Source organism: Lycorma delicatula, chromosome 4, assembly GCF_047948215.1.
Source record: "Lycorma delicatula isolate Av1 chromosome 4, ASM4794821v1, whole genome shotgun sequence".
Classification (NCBI taxonomy): domain Eukaryota; kingdom Metazoa; phylum Arthropoda; class Insecta; order Hemiptera; family Fulgoridae; genus Lycorma; species Lycorma delicatula.
Genome location: NC_134458.1, coordinates 62700715 through 62724073, shown reverse-complemented (window position 1 = coordinate 62724073; position 23359 = coordinate 62700715). Strand labels below are relative to the sequence as shown.

Here is a 23359-nt window from a genome sequence, read left to right as displayed (position 1 = left end):
TTTTGGCAGTCGTGGTTTTTTAATTTTTAATATTTTTCTCTTGTTTCATTATTTGTTTTTCATTTTATATCGTTATAAGTGAAGTTTGAGGTCAGAGGAAGTTACACCGAGGACAGGGACAAACTGAAATCGTTAAATGCTCTGAATTGTCGTAACGTTTTGGAACGAACAGTCGTTACGAAGTCAATATCGTCAACGTCGGGCCGTCTACCGATCGAATGAGCGTTGTAGGCTGCTGTAAATCGATTATGATTTGCATTGTAAGAAATACATTTTAGAACTTTGATCGGTGAATTTCCTCTCTATAATAGTAACGGAACGGAAAGAAGCCGGATAATTAAACCGGTTTAGAATAAAAAATTTTTTGCGAATCGAAGATCGTAAAAAAAAAACAGCCATCTCTAACGAGTTGTATTAATCAGGATATTTTTTTTGTACAGGTCAATACACAGTTGATGCATTGCCATATAATATCTCCGACGAATAAAAACGGTTATTTTATTAGTGAAAATAATTCCGACGCACCGTTCAAGTACGAAGGAAGAGGCTTGAGTAAGGGAGATTGTGGATTCAGGATCGACCGTGCCAATGAAAGCCATAATGGATTATTTACATGCGGTTTACGGTTCAATACTACGTCTGAAGCATTTTATGGAAAAATGACTTTGGTCGTTGCAAGTAAGTAAATTACATAATTACAATTTCTAGTTAAAATGTATGACCGATGAAGGAATGGATGTATTAAGCTTTCTTAGAAGTTCGATTTCTGCCCACGTTTAGTTTAGAATTAAAGTGGAATTTTTGAAACTAGCGATCGTTTTCCATCAGCTTTGTTTACATTTTCGAAACTGAATTTTCTACAGATTTTGTTAGAAAATTTTCCATCTATGTTTGGGCGATTTAACAAAGTTAGCTGATGGATGGCAAACCACAAAAGCGGTTTTCCGATCTAATTTCTTGAGCTTTGTAATAATTCTCTGGTAAACCGCTATAGATACAGTTCTTGCATCTGTGTTATTCAATATTTCGGATCAAAAAACTTATATAACACCGAACTTGACCCGTAATTTGAGTTCCAAGAATTTCAGATTGGCTTCATATCATACGTAGAGCAGACATCTGTGTAATTTTTAACTCGGATCGACCTAACTCGAAAACAAAAGTGTTTCGGTACGTACATTTTCTGGAACTTTTTTCTTATACTAATATCGCGAATCGGTTCCCGAAGTACAGGCTTGCAATTTTGAATCATTCCGAGTATTCCATATATTTATTAGTATGGCTGAGTACTTCAAGCCTTCTGAGTATTTCCATAATATTTTATTAAGCATGTCGTCCGGTGTGTTGCGATTAATAGTTATCAATAGAAATCTTCATAAACACACTGCATTGACAACTTACCTATTTAAATATTAAATACTTTTCGAATCCACCAGTCCGTTATCAGTCGTTTAAATACTATTTTAGGTAATGCATTACTTTTGTCATTTGTTAAAATTACTACCCCCACAAACTGACTTTTTGTGGGGGGTTACATTTTAGCATTTTACTGTGAACAGCAAGACCTCAGTTCAGTAAAAAATAGAGAAGTTGCATTCCTTAATGATACTGAAAGATGTTTAGTATGCTTTAAGTATAAGATATACCCGAATGAGTGGTTCATCCATTATTATGGGAAATGTTAATGTAAGAATTAATAAGTTTATTTTTCAGTTATTAATTACTTCACAATGAATTCACCGAATTAAGACTCTTATGATAGTTATGAGATGTTTTCTAATTTATTTTTTCCACTATCATTTTTATATATATATATATATATATATATATATATATTAAAAACATTGCTTTTCTTTATTTTTATGAAATAAGTAGTATCTCTGAAGCTCTAAATCTAACATTAATTTTTAATTCAATTTACTTTTGCTGACATTAATAAAAAAACATTTAGACTATGTAAAACATACATGGTAACTGTAATCTAGTTTATTTTGTTTTTATGTTTGAGAAAATTCATGTTCTGTACTTTTATGTTACTTTATATTTCTTAAAAGATTCCTTTCTATTGTGTCATCAGTATTTTAAACTTTCTTCTAAATTTTGAGCTTCATTTCGCAACATTATTAGATGATCAGCTTGCTAAACACAAAACTTGGTTTAATAAATTTTGTGATTTGTTGATCTTACCTCTTCATCATTCTTATCCTTTGTATACCAGAATTCTATCTTGTAATCCATCCAAATTTTTTTCTGTCAATTCATCACTGTGACACCAACAAGCCATATGATATCAGATTATTCAGTAGTCAAATATAAATAAAATAAGATATGACTGTACAGATCTAGTAGTGGACTGTTGCTGTAATTAACCAGGGTATAAAAAATTCAGTAAACATAACTTTGGCTATTTATTTTATTTTCGTATAATAATTCTGAATAACCGATGTATAACAAATCTGTAAATTACAAAGGATTACTGTATCAATGATGGGATGAATTTTAAGAATTGACAGGTATATATTATTTTTACAGAAACGCCGACTGAAGTCAAAATGATTGTCAACAATCAGGAAAAAACCGATCAAGATAATTTCCAGGAGGGTGATACTTTTGTGGCAAAATGTTCTGTGCAGAATGGTCGACCGATAACAAATTTTACTTGGTATTTGGGTAAGAGCTTTGGAAGCTATATATTAAATCTAATTTATTTTCTGTCTCACTAATATTGCGAATTTTACAACTCTTGTAACACTTTACTTATTGTTATGGATTAAGTGCCTACATCTTAGTTGGCTTTAAAAATTGAAATAATTTGTTGCTTGCAAAAGATTCAGCTTAAGCATTTATGTTAACGAGCTCACTTCAGTAAGTATGTTTATTATGTAATGAACTGATATAAATTTGATCGATATAAAATAAATTATTTTCTGGTGTTATTACAATCTGTGGAAGATTTTTAACAAACCAGGAGTTTATAAAATAGAATATGGAGAGGAAAATTGTTATAAAAAATACGTAAGAATAACAAAAAGCTTTATAAAGCTTAATAATATTAAAAGCATATAAATATAATAAACAAAATCTAATTGCATTGATCACATTAAGGTTAATAAAACATACATTTTCAAATATAGTATATATAAAATTCAAATGTTATAAATAAATTATGAATTAAAATTATTTATGCTCAAGGTAATAATAACAAAAAATATAATAAAAATGGCAACGAAAATATCATTTTTGAATAATTAGAATTTTAACATGATGACTGGATTAGGGAAGTTGTGAATTTAATTTAAATTATTCAGACTTAGTTTCAAAAGTGCATATTAAAATTATTGTATCAAAAACAATAGTTCCATTATCTGGTACAGATTAAAATAGCAGAATAGTTCATTTTATTTGTGACCAAATGATAAACACACCTCTATATTTTTCATATTTTAACTTGGTTTTTAATCTAAATTTCCTCCACATATATGTGCTGATGAAGCAGAGGTCTGTAAAAGTACGATACATAGAGGAAAAAAATAAATCACTAAGTAGAAAAATTAATTTTGACAAATAGTCATATCTTTGTCATGTTTATTCATTTAATATATTACATTTGTCAAATGTATTATATTTGAAAATTTCATGCAGTAAATAAAATTTGCTTGTGGTTAATATATTGCTTGTGCAAAATTACTTTATCCACTTGTTATACCGTGTAATCAAATATCTTATTCAGAGTGTTATCCTTTACTCTAACAAACCACTTTTAATTTTTTCCACTGTTTGCATGTGTTTTGATGTGTATTTTCAGGAATAGCTCACAGGTCTGGAACAGATTTCTTGTAATCTCATCTGCTATCTGGGAATGGCACCCTTTCAAGATGGCTGTCAGATTTAAAAGTAAGATAACCCATAGATGTGATGTCAGAAAAATAGCGGGCTGAGGTACAGCATTTGTGATACACTTTACCAAAAACTATAATATGTTGCTGAATGGGCATGAGCATCATGGAGTGTAAAATCTATGTTTTGTTGCCCGCACATCAGACTCTCTTCTTTTTCTTTTCCTTCCTCAGACATGCCATTACTTCCAAGTAAAACTATTATTGATTTCATGACTATGATTTGCTCATAATCAACTATTCCGATCAGAATTTGTATGGCTCATGCATTCTTCCCAATAATATCTTTGTAACATATTCAGAGTTTCTGTAAACATCTTATACAATTTAAAACAAAATTTTACATACACATGTTGCTCTTCAAGAATTCTCATTTTCTTGTATCAGATAGTTGCCATTATCATGAAATCCAACCTTATTTACATACTTGCAGACCAGATATGAAACAGTGTAGAATGATATAGTAAATAAAAAATTATCTTTAGAGAATGCCATTACAAATACTACCAGGATAATAAAAAATTGTGACACACTGGCATGCTATACAAAGTTTAATTTTTTTTATAACAAATCTTGTATTACGTAATCTTGTGCATTTTGTTTATTGTTTTGAAAGTAACATAGTAATGCTCCTTTCTGAAAATCTTGGTAATTTTGCTAGGATGTTGGTTGATGTGTGTTAAATGTATGTTCTTTGAAACTAGGCATGTATTTTTGATTTATTTTTGTGTAACATGTTCCCTGTAAGTGTGGATGTGTACAACACACACATCCATATTAAAATACTTACGCGGTAGTTTATTGTGTTGAATTCTTTATTATAGATGACAGCTGATATGGGCTGTCTATTAACATGTGAGATAAAGCTGCTTGTATTTGCTGTGTAGGGCAGTTAGATGAGTTGGCTGTTTAGCTGTGGTGGGTTTTCTGTAATTTTTGAAGTGGGTTTGTCTATGTTGGGTATAGTGAAGTGTAAGAAGTTATGCGATTCAACGCACTCATATTTTCTAGTGAGCTGTAGATTTTGAAGAATCTGGAATTCAGTGGTGAGATAGGGCAATTTGTTGATGAGCTTGCCAAATGTGTGACCTCTTATCATCTTTGTGCTTTGTTATGGTGACATTAACATAGCTCTACCTCTATAATATTTGGTCTGATTTATTTTAATGTTATTCTGTTTTTATGAATTTAGAAGCAAATTGTTTTATAAATGTCTTTTTTTATTGAATTCTATTATGCAGCCAAAATTCAGATTTCCTAATAAAATTAATCATTGTTTGATCATCAATATATCATAGATTTTAATGCAATATTAAATTAGACTAGATCGTAGGAATTAAAGTTAAAGGCCCAATTTTACCAAATTGGCATATCAGCCTCTTGTCAGGTTTTTTATGTAAGTTATGTTTATGAAGTTTTGTATTCTCAGAATCATCTATTTAGGAGTCCATGGAATCCATAGAAGGGACTTTTATTCTGAGATCAGTTGAAATCAAATGTGATGATTAATTTGTACTAATTGGTTGTTAAATTATATGACTTTGAGGATTGTTAACTGTTTAAAATTAAAGTTGAAGCTAGATGATAAATTTTGACTGTATTTTATTTCTATTAAATGATAACCAACTTTGGAAACTACTGTCTTAGTCATTGAGGCCGATAGTTACTGAATGAAGGAGTTCATTATGGGAAATCCACTGCGTTGGCCTAGTGGTGAATCACATCATCGCAAGTCAGCTGATCTCAAAGTCGAGAGTTCTAAGGCTCAATTTCTAGTAAAGGCTTTTATACAGATTTGAATATTAGATTGTGGATTCTGGTGTTTGGTGGTTGGGTTTCAATTAACTACACATCTCAGGAATGGTCAACCTTAGACTGTACAAGACTACACTTCATTTACATTCATACATATCACCCTCATTCATCCACTGAAGTAATACCTCACGGTGGTTCTGGAGGCTAAACAGAAGAAAGTTCATTATGGGAATTGTGAACTTTATTAAGTGAACTTATTATGGGAATTGTGAATAAGTAACAGATTATTTGGAGTTTCTATAAGTAAATTAAATATACAATTCTTTTTTTTATAAGTATCAGCTGATTTTTATGATAAAATATAAATTATTATTAAATAATAAGGCAAATTGTTTTTTATTTTTATTCTTTTTCATTTGAATTATATAATTTTGAATTTTTTTTTTTTCATTTCCTATTAACAGAAGTGTCATTTTAATGTTGGTTACTTCTAAAAGATTCTTATTACCTCTAAAGTAGAGGTAGATGTAATTGATAATAGTATATTTCCAAGATAAATTGGTAGAAAAATCAGCAAGTTATGGTGTGTCAATGTGGCACTGAATCAGTGCTAGCATTCCTTTGTAAAATACTGACAGTTTGAGGTCTGGTCAAGAAGTTGTGTTTTTATACTAATTGCTTCTTGATGTTATCTCCTGATTACAAATTTGTTGTCAGGTTCTAATGAAGAATAAATACATATTGGCCTAGTGATGGAGAAGTTTTAAAATTATATAATAATACAATTTTTTACAACTCTTTTTACAGTTACAACTCTAAGAACTTGTAACTGTTAACTAAAATGGATGTCATTACTAATGTTTCAAATTAAATCACAGAAGACTGAACTATACATGTACAGTAAAAACTCCAATATCCATCACTAAGGTATCACTAATTATCAGAATTTTCTGTGTATTAGAGCATCATTCAAATTCATTCAATAGACTACTGTCATTCCAAATATAGTGTAATTCATGTATAATATGCAATCATTGATTCATATTCTGTAAAATAATGAGTAAATAATTAAAAGAATTAGTTTTAATTTATGCAACTCAAATCTTTATTTTGTTACTGTATACAGTATTATAAAAGGAATTTAAAAAATTACCAATCTGAATTATTTATTAGTGTGTTTATTTTATTAGTATTCTTTAAAATCACTGTATCTTACACTTAGAAGTGTACTTATTGCACCTATAAAATTCACTTAAATTGATTTCATCAAGTTATTTTCCAATGTAAAATAAAAATTTGTACTTAAGAAAGAAATGTCATGTGATTTTTCTTCAGTTATGTTTTTAAACAAAATTGTGGATTACGTTTTGTTGTAAATTGGAAAACAGTTTTATTTGTGTATTATATTTATAATCATACATATGATTTTACAATTATGAGTTGTGTTTGACAAGTGTTGGTTGCTTCAGAAGAGAAGTTGAATGAAGCATGTGTAACTTAAAATTTCCTGGTCAAGTAACACTGCTGAATTTCAATACCACTGTGTACACATCTACAGGTTTAGTACAAGAAACATTCTCTTGAATTATTTGATAATTTAATAAACACTGCTATTTAGGCCTTTCTAAGATAGGATTGATTAAATTTTCTGTTATCGCGTGTGATACTTAAGTTCCTATATCTACATACATCTATTCTTTGATGTAACATTGGAAGATTCTCTTTATTGGATTCGTCCCTTACTAGGCAGTCGTGCATATACGACAAGTTCTAGCATCCTCCATTGCAGTTTTGCCCACACTGGCAAAGTTTACTGAAAATCTCCAGCAAAAACAATAGTTAGATCTCCCATCAACTTTTCACATGACCTAAGGTCTCTGATGGTATGGTCATTCGCTTCAAGATGAACTCGATGAATCGTGGTGCATTCATTCCATACAATAAGTTTTGTTTTTTGGAAAAACTTTATCAAGAGAACCATTTTTATATATAGAGTAAATTGACTGTAAACCACATTATACATTTAACGGCAATTTAAAAGTTGAATGAGCAGTCCTACCACCAGAGAGGAGCATCGCAACGATGCCTGAAGATGCTACACTGAAAGCCAAGCTACCTGTCAATTTAACAAGAAGTAGAAGTATTGAAGAATGAGAAGTAGATTAATCAAAAAGGTTTTCCTAGTGCCCCCATGAGCATCTAAAAAAAAATATTTTTTTTAATGTTACTATGGATATTGTGAGTGATGAAATCATATGTTTGATGCTGATCTGGTACTAATTTAGAAAGGTTAATATTTATGTACTCTTGGAGTTCTTTGATATTAAAAGAATTTTGAAACATTGTATCATAGGGATTTTCATTATCTTGTTCATCACAATTTGGTGTTGGTAAACTGAAATTATATAAATACTTTTTACCATGACACAGACTTGTCTTCAATTTCAATAAGATCTCAATTGAAAAATATCTTAGGAGCAGTTTGCCATAAGAAAGGAGCATGAGAATTTAGCGGCTTGCCACCTACCAACCCAAATGAGAAGTGCAGTTCCGTAACAGATTATTTATTATTTACACATTTTAATAAATAATTTTTCATCTTAATATACCCTATGACACTCCAGATTACATAATGAAGCTACTGTTAAAATTTGGTAGCAATTAATATAGTGATTCTTGAGATTTTTGTTAACATACAAACAAACATTTCCTCTTTATGCAATAGAGTGATGTATTGATAGCAGTTGTCATTTCTTTTTCTTAAAAAATACTTTTGCTGTAAATACAGATATGTTAAATATGTTAGATATGTTTTATTTGTTATTTAGAAATATTAACATAAACTACACTGAAGAAAATATACAGATTATTAGTGTATTCCAGATATTAGGATGCTTATTATTATGGCTCTTAACTTTTGCCACGTTTTAGTTTTCTTTTAGTCTGTAATATTTCATTGTTTTCTATTATTGACTTAAGTGTATCATCATTAATATCATTCATTGGCAACTAATACATGATTTTTACTCTGACATACTTATACTGTGTTATGATCTACTGGTTTTTTAAAAATTATTTTCATTTTGTTATTTACCTTAATAGTATCTATAATAATAGCCTAATAGCATATCTATAATAATACTGTTAATTAAAAAAATCTAAATGGTGCCATACTGATTTTCTGTTGCAGGATTTAGTTTGATTATATTAGTGAAAGCTTATAATGACATATATGGAAATGATTATTTAATGTGTAGGGATATATGAATTATTATTATTTTTCATAGAAAAAAGTTTTGAAATAATCTTATCAGGTAGCAACAATGTCCTAGACATTGTTCAGCAATTAACAATCGTAGAGTAGTTTTAATCTATCTTGAAGATGACTTAATTAAAAGTAGATGTTACTTTGTTAGAAGTATAACATTAGGCTGTTTGAAATAGTTTATCATCTGAATTGTTAGAGAAGGAAGAATACCATGTAATATTTACTCTGTATTTAAAAAAGCATTATTTACATTTGTATCCTATTTTGTTTTAGTTAATATAAACTATAAATAGTCATAATATATAAAAATAATTTACGGTATGTGAATATTAATTTTAATTGACTGATTTTGTAAATATCTAACTATGCCTACAATTTACTGCAAATTTTAATATTTGTCACTGAAGGTGATCAGTACTAGCACTTTTCCAAAATAATATCTACCACTGGGTTGTACATGGGAAAATGAAAATATGTATTATTTGCACCTCATACTCTCATTCTATCTGAAACCTTCTGTACCCTATATTTGATTAATTTTAGGTGAAAAACCTCTTCAACAACCTCCTTGATGGCAGTCTTGTCGGTTTGATTCTGGCTGTCACAAGAAGTTTCTTCTTGTATACATATTTTATATAGTTAAGTACATGATTTCAGTTGTGTGCTTGTGTTTGCGTAAATATACATGTTCATTTTTTTTATAAGTATGTTAAATCGTGATATAGGTTCTGAATTGTTGTTAAGAGCTATTACTGTATTATATTTGAATTTTTCAGGAGATGTCGATGTAAATGATGGGTTGAGTGAACCGGTTATAACCAAAGTGGATGCTAACCAAGATCTCTACTCTACAGAACAGAATATTACACGAATATTGCAAGCATCTGATAATGATAAAAACATCAGTTGTATCGCTGATCATCCTGGACTCGATGCGGTGGGGAGGCTAGGCTACCATACCCTTAATGTAAAATGTATGTATCAATTAAATTTTTTGCTGTTATATTATATTAAAAGCATTTACTGATGCTGCATCTTATCTGTGAAGTTTGTGTTTCAGTAAGAACTGTTTAATAAATGTCATTTTGAATTAGGGAAGGTATGAAATCTTTCCTGTTTTTGTCAAGCAGGTCTCATTTAATTGTATATTTATTTATAAAGTTAAAAGTATATACGGTTAGTAATCTGGATCTTATTTGATCCAGAACAGAAAAGTCCAGGTTGACCAGAAGTTACCTTTAATGTCCCGTTAATTTTTTTTTGTTTAATTTTATTGCATTATTCAGACTTTTAACCTCATCAGTTTTTATCATATAGTTTTAACAAAATTAAAAATTTTGTTTAAATTGGTTGTTTATTCTACTTGCCCTTTATTGCAGCTGAAGAATAAAATGGAGTAAGTGATTCATTTTGAGGATAATTGTTATTCACTGAGAATTATAGCATTTCCTGGAATCTCTTTTCATCCTTTCTGTTGCTAAAATTTGATACCGATTGTACCTTAATGAGTGTTTTTGGATTCTCCATAAAAATCTATGTTATTATTTTAATTTATGTACTGAAGAGAAACACTGTTCTATTTTATGTTTTTAAATTTTTATGCTTATTTTGAAGTTTTGATTCCAATGACTATTGTTCCACCATAAACATATTAAGGTACCTAGTTAAATATTAAATTTCAGCAACTTTTAAACCGTGTTTTTGGTTTTGTTTTTATTTTAATTTAATATGTTATCCGTTCCAATATTGTGTTACGGTAAGCTAAAAATTGTTTTCTATAAATTAAATTTGGTGTGTAGAACTTACAATGGGATGTTTTTTCATTTCTAATTGTTACTCTCATTAAAATTTTAGTTAGAAATATCATTTGACTGGGTTTGACCGGTACAGATTAACCGTAAATCCAGACTTCCCAACTCTGAGGTAAGGGTTTGAACTTTAATATATGAAATGAAACAAACAAAATAATTTAAAGATATTCAATTTTAACTCGCTCAAACTTCTTGAATTGCAACAGACTTTTTTTCCCAAGTAAAATGGTTTAACTGTAATCAATTGTTATAGGATCATGAGCTGTGTATTTTAAGTACATGTTTGTTAATTTGCTGATCACTCAAAAAACTATAAATATTATAATATTTACAATGTCTAAGTTCATTTAAGTGTAGATTAAAATAATCTTTCTATAATTTTAAGACGGAGTGTGAACAATCTAAGGGGTTATTTGAAATTTTTTTCTAGACAGAATATACTTTTACTTTGTGCCTTTGATCATGAAATAATCAGATTTCTAATCTGTTAATTTTATCACCTTTAGTTTATCGTTGTTTTCTTCTACTAATGTCTGTTTTAAATTGATTTCCTACTTGATTTTATTTTACTGCTGTATTTCATTTTTTGTTCTGAAAATATTAGCTGTTCTAATTGAATTTGGTTTCACTGTTGAAGCAACAATTATCAGTTTTTTAAAGTGATGGTATATTTCAAAATATAACTGTCAAACAACCTAGATGGCTGTGTGATGGTTATATACTGTTAAACAACCATCATCATTACAAATAATCATTTGTAATGATATATTTGTATTATTACAAATAAATGATTTTATTGATCCATACTGTTACTGCTAAATTGGTCAATGAAATGATTTTTATCTTATAGTCAAGCACTATAATATCGTCAGGTTAACACTGATGGTTAATTGCTCTCATTTTTTATGCTCACGTATGATTTGTTGTATAGTGGTTAACCGCTCGCTTAATATTAAATTCTGATTATTTGTGTTCTTATATTATGCTTTGTGTAATTTTTAACATAGTTTGATCTTCAAACAATCTATAATAGTTAATATTTAAAAAGCAAATCATTTAACAATTTAACAGTATGGCAATTTAAGTAGTAGGATTTAATTTAATCATCAGTAGTAGGATTTAATTTCATCATGTAAACATAACACAAGCAGTATTCAATAAATGCATTGCACATTCATGAATAACTATATTATATCAATTTTTGCAGTTTAATGGAAAAAAGTTAAGTAGAACATAGCACTTGTAACATATTGTCACTGTTTTAAATAACTTTTCCTATAAAAATGCTTATAGAATATTTATAATTATTTGTTATTTTATAATGAGTGTTTCTTACATTGAGTTTTCTAGTGTAAATTTTGCTTAATATAAAGGACTGAAAACACAATATTTTTGCTTGATATAAGGCGTGATACAAGGTGTAGTATGATTCGTTATTGCAGCTAATCTTCTGTTATGGGGATAGCATGATAAGAAAAAGAAAAGAGTGTTTTATATAAATATGAAACAATTAAGTTTATTCCTTTTATGTTTACTTCTGAAATTCAGAACCACAATAATAGTATTTATAATTTTAAGGGTGTAAGGAAAAAGCAATTAGATAACAAGAAAATTTATGAATTAAATACTGTATTTCAGATAAGTTGTATGTGGTTATTTTGTGATCCTGACTTACAAAGAGATGTATATCATAAAGTAGATAATCTATGTGCATTATATATTTAAGGCATGATCCCATATTCCAATTTCTAAAAATTGTTCTTCCTTCTATTCCATATGATATTGTTGCACAATAAAAATTTCAGAACCAAGTGAGATTAGAGCTAATTTGTATTCTATACCGGTTTTGCCTAACCCAGTCTAGTTTTCCTGATATAAAATTTGGTTTAAAAAACTGGTACAATGTATAAAAGTTTCTCTCTTGTAGACCGTATTAATTTTTTTTTTTGTACTTATTTATCTTATAGTACAGGACGTGTCACTTTTTTCTCCCTGCTTTTTATTTCCACATCAACCATCATGTCATAAAAAAAAATTAGTCAGGTAATAGATGTCTTTCACTCTGCATACAGACAGAAATTCAGATACATAAGAATTTTAGAGCAAAATTTCTATTTTTCTACTTTTATTTGGATTTGCAGTAAAACTTTATTTGAGCATTTTTTGATTACAGTACTTTAATTTTTTTTTTTATTTTTATTCCAGATCCACCAAAACCAGCTGATAAATTCGAACGGTTTGGTCTTGTTGAAGGCAGTGAAGGTAGAATAAGTGTGGTAATTGAAGCAAATCCTCGACCAACATTTACATGGAATGTTGGCAGAATTAGTATTTTTGAAGGAGAGTCTCAAAATAAGTTTACTGTACCCAAGTCTAATAAACAGGTATCATGGGTTTACTCTGAAAATACTACCTATATATCGATTTTTTTAGCTCATCTGTAATGTAGTATCCCCCCAGATAAAAATTTATATACTATGGATTAAGTTACATTCTGTGAGTGAAATAAAAATGTGGTTTTTGGATTATATTGCGTTAAAGTACCGATATATTTCATAGTAAAGTGATTTTAAAGTATGCTGAATCGTGCATACAAGAAAGGTTCAAAACATTCTCAGAATTGCCTCATACAATTAAAAATATAATTTTTTTATGCTACCAGCACTCATGATATCACAATATAGCCACATTACATGTTTCCTGTTTTGCACCTAACAATACTAAAGCTGTTTGTTTTGTAATGAATATGTTGCAGTAAAAAATGTCACCAATTGAACAGTGCACTAATATAAAATCTTATGCTTTGATTAAAAATCACCACCAGAGATATTAACACTGCTTGAAGAAGCATTTCAGAAGATTGGAAATGGATAAAACAAAGGTTTACGATAGATATAAGTATTTTAGTGGTGGTTATCTTAGTGTTGAAGATGACACTTGTCGTCTACTTTGGAAAGTGAAACAAATATCAAGTATGTTGAAAATGAGTTTGAAATGATAGAAGAAAAACTGCCAAGGAAATAACAAAAACATAGTTTTGATTATTAGCTGGAAGTCATCATAGTGGGCTCCATAATGATCTAAACATGCATTCTGTTTGTCAACACATTGTTCAAAGAATGGTGTCTGTGGATCAGAAAGAAACTCACATGACACTGGCAGAGACTTCATCACTATGGCTGATCAAGATCATAACGCAAGAGGAGACATGGTGTTTATTGTAAAATCCACAGCAAAATACTAGTTGTCAGAACAGAAATCGACATCATCTCTTGGCGGCCACAGAAATTTTGTTTGAATAGGGGGGAAGGAATAGTTATAGTGGAAATTTTTTTTTTCAATTTACAGGATATTGTTCACTTCATATTCATTCCTGACAGGCAAACAGTAAAAATGGAAATGTTCATTGATGTCCTAAGTAGTTAACAGGATACAATAAGAAAGAAGCAACCTGAAAAATGGGAAACAAAAAATTGGATTCTTTTGCATAACAGTGAACCAGCAAATTGATCCACACAATTCAAAGAGTATCTGGCACAGCACAATGTAAAACTCCATACCATCCACTGTACCCTTCTGACTTAGCACCAGTTGTTTTTACTTGTTCCCTCTCTTGATAAATGCTCTGAACAGGAAAGATACAAAAATGTTGATTATGTGATGCCAATACGATGAATCAGCTGATATCACAAAATGGCTTCCAGGAGTATTTCTAACAAATTTATAGATTTTGGCAAATATATGTATCTGCCTAAGGAGACTACTTTTGGATGTTTTATTATTTGCTTTATATATTCTGTGAAAATATGTTTTTATATTATTGGACATTAATATTACTTATACATTTATAAATAAATATAAACAGATTAATAATCAGCACACTTTTGATTATGATTTATAGAAGTAGGCAAAACTGATATGATCAAATAATTAAACTAAATGGAATAAATTCATTCTGGATCTGTCATGATGAGAAACATTATTAATAAATGAAAATGTGAAAAGTTGCCATTTTTGCTTTGGTGTTATATCTAATTATTATTTATTTTCTGATGCAGTTGAAAATCTATTAAGCAGTTATAAATACTGACTGCATTTTGGTTATTAAAAAAATGTATAAAAACTATTCTATATATATTTTTAAATAGTCCGTTTTAAAATTATTTTGACTATAACAGTACTGGAAAAATGGGATATTTTTTTATGGTTACGTGCAAATGTAGTATTACAAACATGGATAAATGTAAAGAGAAAATTAAATAATTCAGTTATGAGTTATAATGTCTAATGTAACTGGTAATCATGGTATTGAATCATTCCTTCTGTTTTTTTATTTATGTTGTTTTTTTTTTAATCAACAATTAAACTGTATAATGGAAATACATCATCTTTTTTGAAAAGCACTATGGTTAGACTATTTTGACTGATGCGCTGTAAATCTCTATTGTGAGCAGGAAAAAATTATTGGAAGTATTCGGCTATTTAAAGGAGGTCAAATAACCTTGTCATGCATTAGGCCAATTAACTTTAGGGCGATCAAGTATGTTCTCTTAAAAGATGATGTCTGGATCCACTGATCTCAGATATTAAATTTATTTACCTCTTACCCAAAATGTGAAAGGTAGCCTCATCAGATAAAACGTAAATAAATTAATAAAAAAAATAACCTACTGCCTGTAGACTTATTGCTAAATCACTGCAGTAAAAATAGTACACAAGAGGAATCATTTGGCTACAAAAGGTGAAAATTTGTGGTGCTTTACATACGAATATAGTTACACTAGTTCTGTTAAATTTCAACCACTGTGCTCTCAGATGTAGTGAGCTCATTTGAAGTGTGTCAAGTTCAGTTCAGAGGACGGCATTGAAAACCATCGATTATTAGAGTCAGTTAGTTTTTTATGATTACTACTGTGTTCAGTCTTTAAATTTTAGATACATTATTGTTTTTGTTATCTCCTAATTATTTTATTTTTGTGATCTCCTAGATCTTATCTGTACACCTTTCTAAAAACTTGCTAAACTGTTAATGGCAAATCTCTTTCGTGTTACTTTATAATATACTGGGCATTTATCTTCATAAATGTAGTTTGATACTAGTGATGAGTACTGTATATATCATTTATATTGAATTACATATAAAATAAAAGGTCCTCAAAAAATTAGCCTGCACAATGTCACAGACTCTACGTTTCTATTTAACATAGTTTTTACGTTATGATTTTTCTTAATTAGGGGACATCATTTAAAGTTTGTTCATTCAGTTATATGTTTTATATTAAAATTTGATGCTAATTAATTTTTAATTTGTTTAAAATAAAAAATAATAAATGCTAGGATTCTGCAAGATGGGAGACCGTTCTTATTATCAATAAACTGACCAAAGAAGATGTTGAACAAGAATATACTATAAAAGCGACAAATGAGCTAGGGACTGCAACATATTTTGTTGAAATATCTACTAGTGCTGAACCAATAGGTAAAAATACAATTATCAATTTACTTATTTAATGTTGTCTATTTATAATCTATTAACTTGCTATATTTACAGTTATATACTTCATTGCTGTCTTATATATAAGTTACAGTTAGCTTTAATTATGTAAATATTAATGTGGTTAAATATTGTAAATAATGTTAAATTGTTGCAGTATTAGAAATACACAATATAAAATGTTGAAAATATACATGTTTAAAAATTTAATATCTTTCAGATACTTGTTTCTTCTTACTTTTCTTAATATGCTATTAATTGGTATTAGTATCTGTGTATTTAAAATTGTTTTAATTCAGTTAAATATTGAATGATATTTTTTGCTCTTGTATGTAATTAAACGTTTAAAAACATGTTATTTTTCAAATGGGTTTATTCTTCCGGATTGATGTATTTTGAATTTGAGTTCATCAACTGAAGACCAGAGTAGCATGTAGCATATCTCAAAAAATGCATTTATTATTCTGCAAAAGTTTATCATCTTTCCAAAATAAGAGAATGGTGTTTTTTTTTTTAAGGGTTTTCTGCAGTTATGTACTGTCTCTTTTGTCATTTAGGCAGTAAATGACAAACATGACGTCTCTTTTTAGTTTAGGCAGTAATTACTTTTCAAAGCTGGTAAATTATATGTATCAGTTGGTCAGTCTGGCCCTAAAATTTGCCATAAATCTTCTAATCCTGGGACATTTTTATCATAAAGAATATACTATTTTTCTTATGTAATTTATTTGTTGACTTAAGTTTTATTATAATAGTTATTATTTGGGTGTGAACTTTAAATGAAAATCATAGGAAACAAATTATATTTCTTATTTTTTTGCATATTGTGTAATTTTGAGGAACCATCTTCACCTCAATGAAGATCATGTTAAGTGCAAGGTATGTGTGTGTGCGCACACGCACATGTGTAGATTCATTGTATTTTGTTACTGCATAGTTTATGTTTGTTGAAGTTTGTATTACTTAACTGTTAATGATATTCTAATCAGGTGTAAGTCTTAACATTTAACATGAAAACATTGATTCTCGAACTGGAGTCATTGTATATACAAGGTGTGTTCAAAAAGTAACAAAAATTTTTGTTTTTGGAAAGAATTTTATTTATTTGTCTACATTAATGTTATCCCCTTCAAAATAGTCCCCATTAGATATTATACACTTAATGCCAGCGCTTTTTCCAATCCCCAAAACACTTCTAGAACTTGATCTTTGAAATAGCGTTTAGCTCTTTCAGCTATTCACTTTCAATCTCATCTGTGCTTTTAAAACGATGGCCCTTTAAGGTTCTCTTTATTTTTGTGAATAGAAAAAGTCACACGGAGCCATGTCTGGTGAATATGGCAGCTGGGGTATCATTACAGTTTTGTTTTTGGCTAAAAATTGACGATCAAGCAATGAAGTGTGAGCAGGCGCATTATTGTGGTGCAAATGGCGTTGAACTTGTAGGTAATACTCCTTATTGATTGTATGACCTTGTGGAAAGAACTCATGATGTACTATGCTGTTAAAATCTAAGAACACGGTGAGCATAACCTTCACATTCAACCTTACTTGTTGAGGTTTTTTTGGTCTTGGTAATTCAGAATGCCTCCACTGGGATGATTGAGCCTTAGTTTCGACATCATATCCGTAAACCCATGTTTCATCACCTGTTATGACACGTTTCAGTAGTTCTGTATCATTGTTGACTTCATTTAGCGACTCTTGAGCAACTTCCATTTGCCGCTATTTATGCTCGAAATTCAACAGCTTTGGAACAAATTTTTCTGTCACATGTTTCATACCCAAAACATTCGAAAAATTTCATGGCATGAGCCAATTGGTACCAAAAATTTAATACAAATTCTCTGATCCATTATTTATGCGAATAAAAACTTGCCGATCGTACCAAAACACATGTTATCCTTTTGACAGCTAACAACATACTAAACATCCAATAGGGCTAAAAATGTACAGATAATTTTCAGACATGTTTACCAATACAACAATGAAAAAATCCTGAGAATCTGACTAATACAACCTGCAAAATTTCTAAATTCTTGTTACTTTTTGAACACCTCGTATTATGAACATATTTATCTGGATCATCAGGAATCCAGAATTAAGATTTTTAACACTTATTTTAAAAAACTCAAGACTAAACAAGAATGTCCTATTAAAATTTTACTGATATTTCACCAGAAACTACCCTGCTTTCTTTTTTTATTCTTTTTGTTAGTAAATAATAGTTACAAATGCAATTTATAAAAATGATACAGTACTAAATTCTTTAAGCACAGCATCAGTCACATGTGAAATTTTTTTGTAGAACAAATGATAATTGTGAAGATATTTTTAGTTTACAGCGCATTAATATTATTACTTTTAGAACTGATGTAACTGGCATAACACTGAGTAGGCAAAAAAGTTTCAAATCATTTAGTGGAAACTCTTATGAATGAAGAATAATTGTTTTATTGTACATCAGCTGTCTGCATGACAGAATTAATAATCACTAAATTCATAAACATAGAATGAAATTACAAAAAGAAATACGTATATATATATGTATGAAAAACCTGTATTTTTTTCTTTGTAATGTCCATTGAGTGCTGTTGCAGATATTTCTGTTATTTATTTATATATTACTGAATAAACCACTTATTGATACTAGCCAGTGAAGGAACTTTTCACAGGTATGATACAGGATGCCAGATTTTGGTCAGCAAGGCCATAATTTCTCCATCATTGTCATTGTTTCAGAAGTACTACACCTGTAGTTTGAGGTGTAAACATATATGAAATTGTGTTTTTTTCTAAAGATCTCTCTTAGATAAGAAAACTATGAACACATCTTGTGAAATGATCAGTAGTTTCTTTTTTCTACCTTTAATAAATAAATTATTTTAATCTGTTACAGTAGCAACATTGAAGTTAATGTGCTAAGTATTTAAAACTTTTTTTTAAGTATCCACATAGAATTAAATTCTTCTATAATAAATCAAGAATTTTTAAAATACTCAACTACAGTATTATGTATTAATCTTTGTTCAAATTTCTTGTCTGTTAAAGATGGGTCAATAGGAGCTTGGACAATAGTCATTATAATCATCGTTATTGTTCTTGTCTTTGTACTTATTGGTGGTGTTCTCTTTGCTCGTTCCAAAGGTCGGTGGTGTTTTGCTGGTAAGTTCTTAATTGAAAAGTCTAATTTTTAAATTAAGATTTTTAGTTTATTAAATATTGTTAATAGTTATTGTTCAATCCATCAAATGCAGCATTAAGTTTCCCTTTTGTTATCGATGGGTACTGTAAACTCTGAATGATGTAATGAATCCATTAAAATTTTTCAAGTTATTTGTATTGGACAAAACAGAAAAATCTTTAAATACCTATTGAGTAGAAATTGAATGGATGTGAATTTCTCTCATATTTTAGTCAGTGAACATCTTTTATAAGTATTCCCATTTAGCATTACCCTTTTCCTCTAATTGTTCAGTTTATGGATCAATCTACAGCAACCCTCCAGAAGACCCTCCTCTTTCACCGGTTTTCCTTTCCATTTCATTGTAGTTTCTGTAGTTAATATCTTTCATCATTTGTTTTTGAATTAGAATCAGGCCTTCCCTTTTATATTCTTTTCACTAAGCTCTCTCATGTTTTAGGTATGGATTCTTCCAGATATTACTTATATAAAAATTTTCTAATAAAATTATTCTTTCATTATACTCTCTTGTCAACTAATCCTCACTATTGTTCTATAGTAACAGTGGTGAAAGTAAGTCAGCCTTCTTTTTATTTCTGTTCGAATCGTCAAGGTTTCTTGCCCAAACAGGCCAATATTTAAATATGCTTTTCAAAAATGTTTTTCTTTATCGGCCTACTGAAATTATTTATGGTAAATGTTATTTTTACTCAACCTATTCTACTTATTTCCACCTGTTTTTTCTCAAGTAGTTAAAATTTATTCATTCTAGTCTTTGGTAATATTTTTTTCCATAAGTGTTTTCATCTTATCAAATGCCGTTATTGAAATTTTAATTTTATTAATTTTGATATCGTATAAAGTAAAAGCTTAAAGGACACTTTTGTCTAGTATGTAAGGACTGTATCATTTGATATGAGTAACATTTACTGTATGTTTTTTCTAATGTTTAATGTATCTTGTTACTTAAACTGTGAAAATGGCTCTTATGTGGTCCTTTTAATTACTAAAAGCAAACTTCAAGATATTTAGCCATCATTCAGCTTATTATATAATAAAAGGTAAAATAATGTTCTGAGAAAATTCAGAAGTAATAGTTTCAACAACAGAGTATTCCCTAACTTCTTTGGGTTTTATGTTGTTATTCCCTTCCCTAAGAAGGCACTTCATTTTGAAGTGTATTCAGCACTTAATTTACAAAATTATAGACCAGTTTTATTATTGTTTGTATTTTCTAAAGAATTTGGAAAAATGAAAAATCAGCTTTCATATTTCAAAGATTGTATCGACAGACTTTCAGCATATTTTATGAAAAAATTGTCTACTGACACAGCCATTTCTCAGTTTTTCAGAAATATTTTAAATTGCATAGGTAACAAAAAGGTTCCATTTTCAATTTTTTGCCATCTCGTTGAAGCGTTGGATTTAGTTCTGCATTTCTTGGTGATGAAAAAACTTTGTAGGTGTAGTATCAGAGGAGGTGGTTAAAATTCATTACCCATCGGGTTGGTCTAGTGGTGAACGCATCTTCTCAAATCAGCTGATTTTGAAGTAGAGAGTTCCAGCGTTCAAGACCTAGTTAAAGGCAGTTAACTTTTTTATGGATTTGAATACTAGATCATGGATACTGGTGTTCTTTGGTAGTTGGGTTTCAATTAACCACACATCTCAGGAATGGTCAACCTGAGACTGTACAAGACTACATTTCACTTACACTCATACATATCATCTTCATTCATCCTCTGAAGTAATACCTGACGATGATTCTTGGAGGCTAAACAGGAAAAAGGAAGGGGTTAAAATTCATTGAAGTCATAAATAGGTAGTTGACTTTAAAATTCATTAAAGTCATTACAAACATAAACAGGTAGTTGACATTTTTTCTTTTGATAAGAATACACATGTGAAATTTAGTTCTTACTTCAAGATGTAGAACACCTCAGGAATTGTTCTTGATCATTTGCTTTTTTATTCTTTATTAATGACCTGCCTCTAAATCTTGAGCCATTCATTATAACCTTTTGTGCAGATAACATAACTGTACCTGTATCTGAAGATAATTATTTAAAAGGAATTGAAAATTGTATGATAACAGCTCAAAAACATTATTCACTGGCTGGGTTGTAACCATCTAAATTTCAAAATGGATAGAACCATTGCATTGTACTTCTCAGGTAAAGGATCATTGCTGATAACATGGATAGAATTCCCATTAATAATAAGGCTAGTATTTCTGTTGCCCACAAAGTGAAATTTCTGGATGTTTTGTATTCTTGAGTGTGTTGCCATTTAGTAAATTCCTGATCCATTTGAAAAATTTTCCCACTAATTCATTTAAAATACAATTAAAAAATTATCTTTTTTGGAAATAATATTCTTTTGATGAATTTTTAATAATACTAATTAAAAACAAAAAACACACATTTATCTGCACATTGTTCAATGTGAAGATAAAACTGTGCTCAAAATAATTTTGAATAGTGGGATCTGAATTTTGAATTATTTTGTAGTAATTTTTTTTTATATTTACTTTAACACCTTTTCATGTGTAGTGTTTATATAATTTACATGGATTTTAAACACATCTGTTTTTTATCTTGAAATTTGTTTTTATATTTATAATTTATCTTTTATTAATACGATCTATATAATGTATTTTTATGTACTGATAATGATTTATTTATCAGTTTGAAAATACTTTATGTCAATATAAAATATCTTTATGTCAGTTGAAGTTTCAAATTGTTTTGTATTAAACAAGTCATATTTTTTAAATATGTTTAACACATTAGAAATTATCTTTAATCATGTAATTTTTTTAAATAAATTTAAACATAGATGTATCATTTTTATATATCAAGATATATATTTATATTTACACATGCACACACACACACACACACACACACACACACACACACACACAACACACACCCATCCTGGGGGGAAGTTCTCAATTTTTACAAACTGATTCAAGGTGTCTTAGGTAAATTCCTCTTTTACTCACTTTTTTAACCATCTTTCTTTTTATAAATGGTAATTTATTACTTGAAAAGAGCTCGAGATATCTTAATAATCTTTTATACATGTGTTTACACCAACATTCTCTAACAAAAAAAAATCCAATTTTATATTTTTAGGTTTATAAAAGCATATTTAGTATTTAGTATGATTTAGTATTCAAATCATCAATATCTATGAAATTCTAACTTCTGTAAAATTATGTTTCGTTAAAAAATAAATTATGAATTAAAAAATTGTTTGAATATGATTTCAAATGTCCGAGATATGGTAGAAAATGTTAGTTTGAAAAAATGAAAACAGTTTTTAGATGATCATTGAAAGTATGTACAACCTGGAAAAAATATTTTCGAACTTTTTTTCAGCTCCAGTGATAAATAAATTAATCAGATTTTTAAGCCGACTATAAAACAGATGTTTTTTCTTTTTGTTAAAACTATCCTTTAGTCTTAAGTATTAAGCAGACTGAGTGCTTTTTTTTTTTTTAAATATTACATGTGAAACAGCACAAGTTTATTTATATGCCATTTCATTTTATTTTTATTTCTGCATGAAAGGTTTTCCTAACTTTTCCAAGTTTACGAATGTTATATTTTGTTTAGAATATGTAGACATAATCTTTTGTAATATGGAATGTTACCATAACAGTAATACAAGTGCTTTTTTAATCTATTTTCGACACATATTCCTGTGAGAAGGATGCTTAACAATAGGACTTTCCAAAAAAAAATTAGGGTTTTGAGGGAAGTAGGGTTTTTTTCTGAAACTTTGTGCAAAAGGATATAAAATTTCTGATAGTAGACATGATAATCTCATTGCTGTCAAGAATAGCTGGGATGACTCTGTTTGAAATTACATTTAAATGATGAGATCACAGTATAATTTTTAAATTTTAACTAATAAACATAATTTTGTATAACAGAATTACCA

The 23359-nt window shown here is 29.0% G+C and overlaps 1 protein-coding gene across 2 annotated transcripts in view; it reads left to right on the top strand.

Moving 5' to 3' along the window:
• The window catches only part of Fas3 (fasciclin 3), a 154426-nt gene that overhangs the window by 78911 nt on the left and 52156 nt on the right, over positions 1-23359 (top strand). For both annotated transcript variants that reach the window (XM_075363106.1, XM_075363107.1), the window contains exons 3-8: positions 441-678; positions 2533-2670; positions 9696-9893; positions 12936-13114; positions 16068-16209; positions 19276-19389. In XM_075363106.1, the coding sequence (XP_075219221.1) occupies positions 441-678; positions 2533-2670; positions 9696-9893; positions 12936-13114; positions 16068-16209; positions 19276-19389 (1009 nt within the window). The remainder of the gene's footprint in view (positions 1-440; positions 679-2532; positions 2671-9695; positions 9894-12935; positions 13115-16067; positions 16210-19275; positions 19390-23359) is intronic.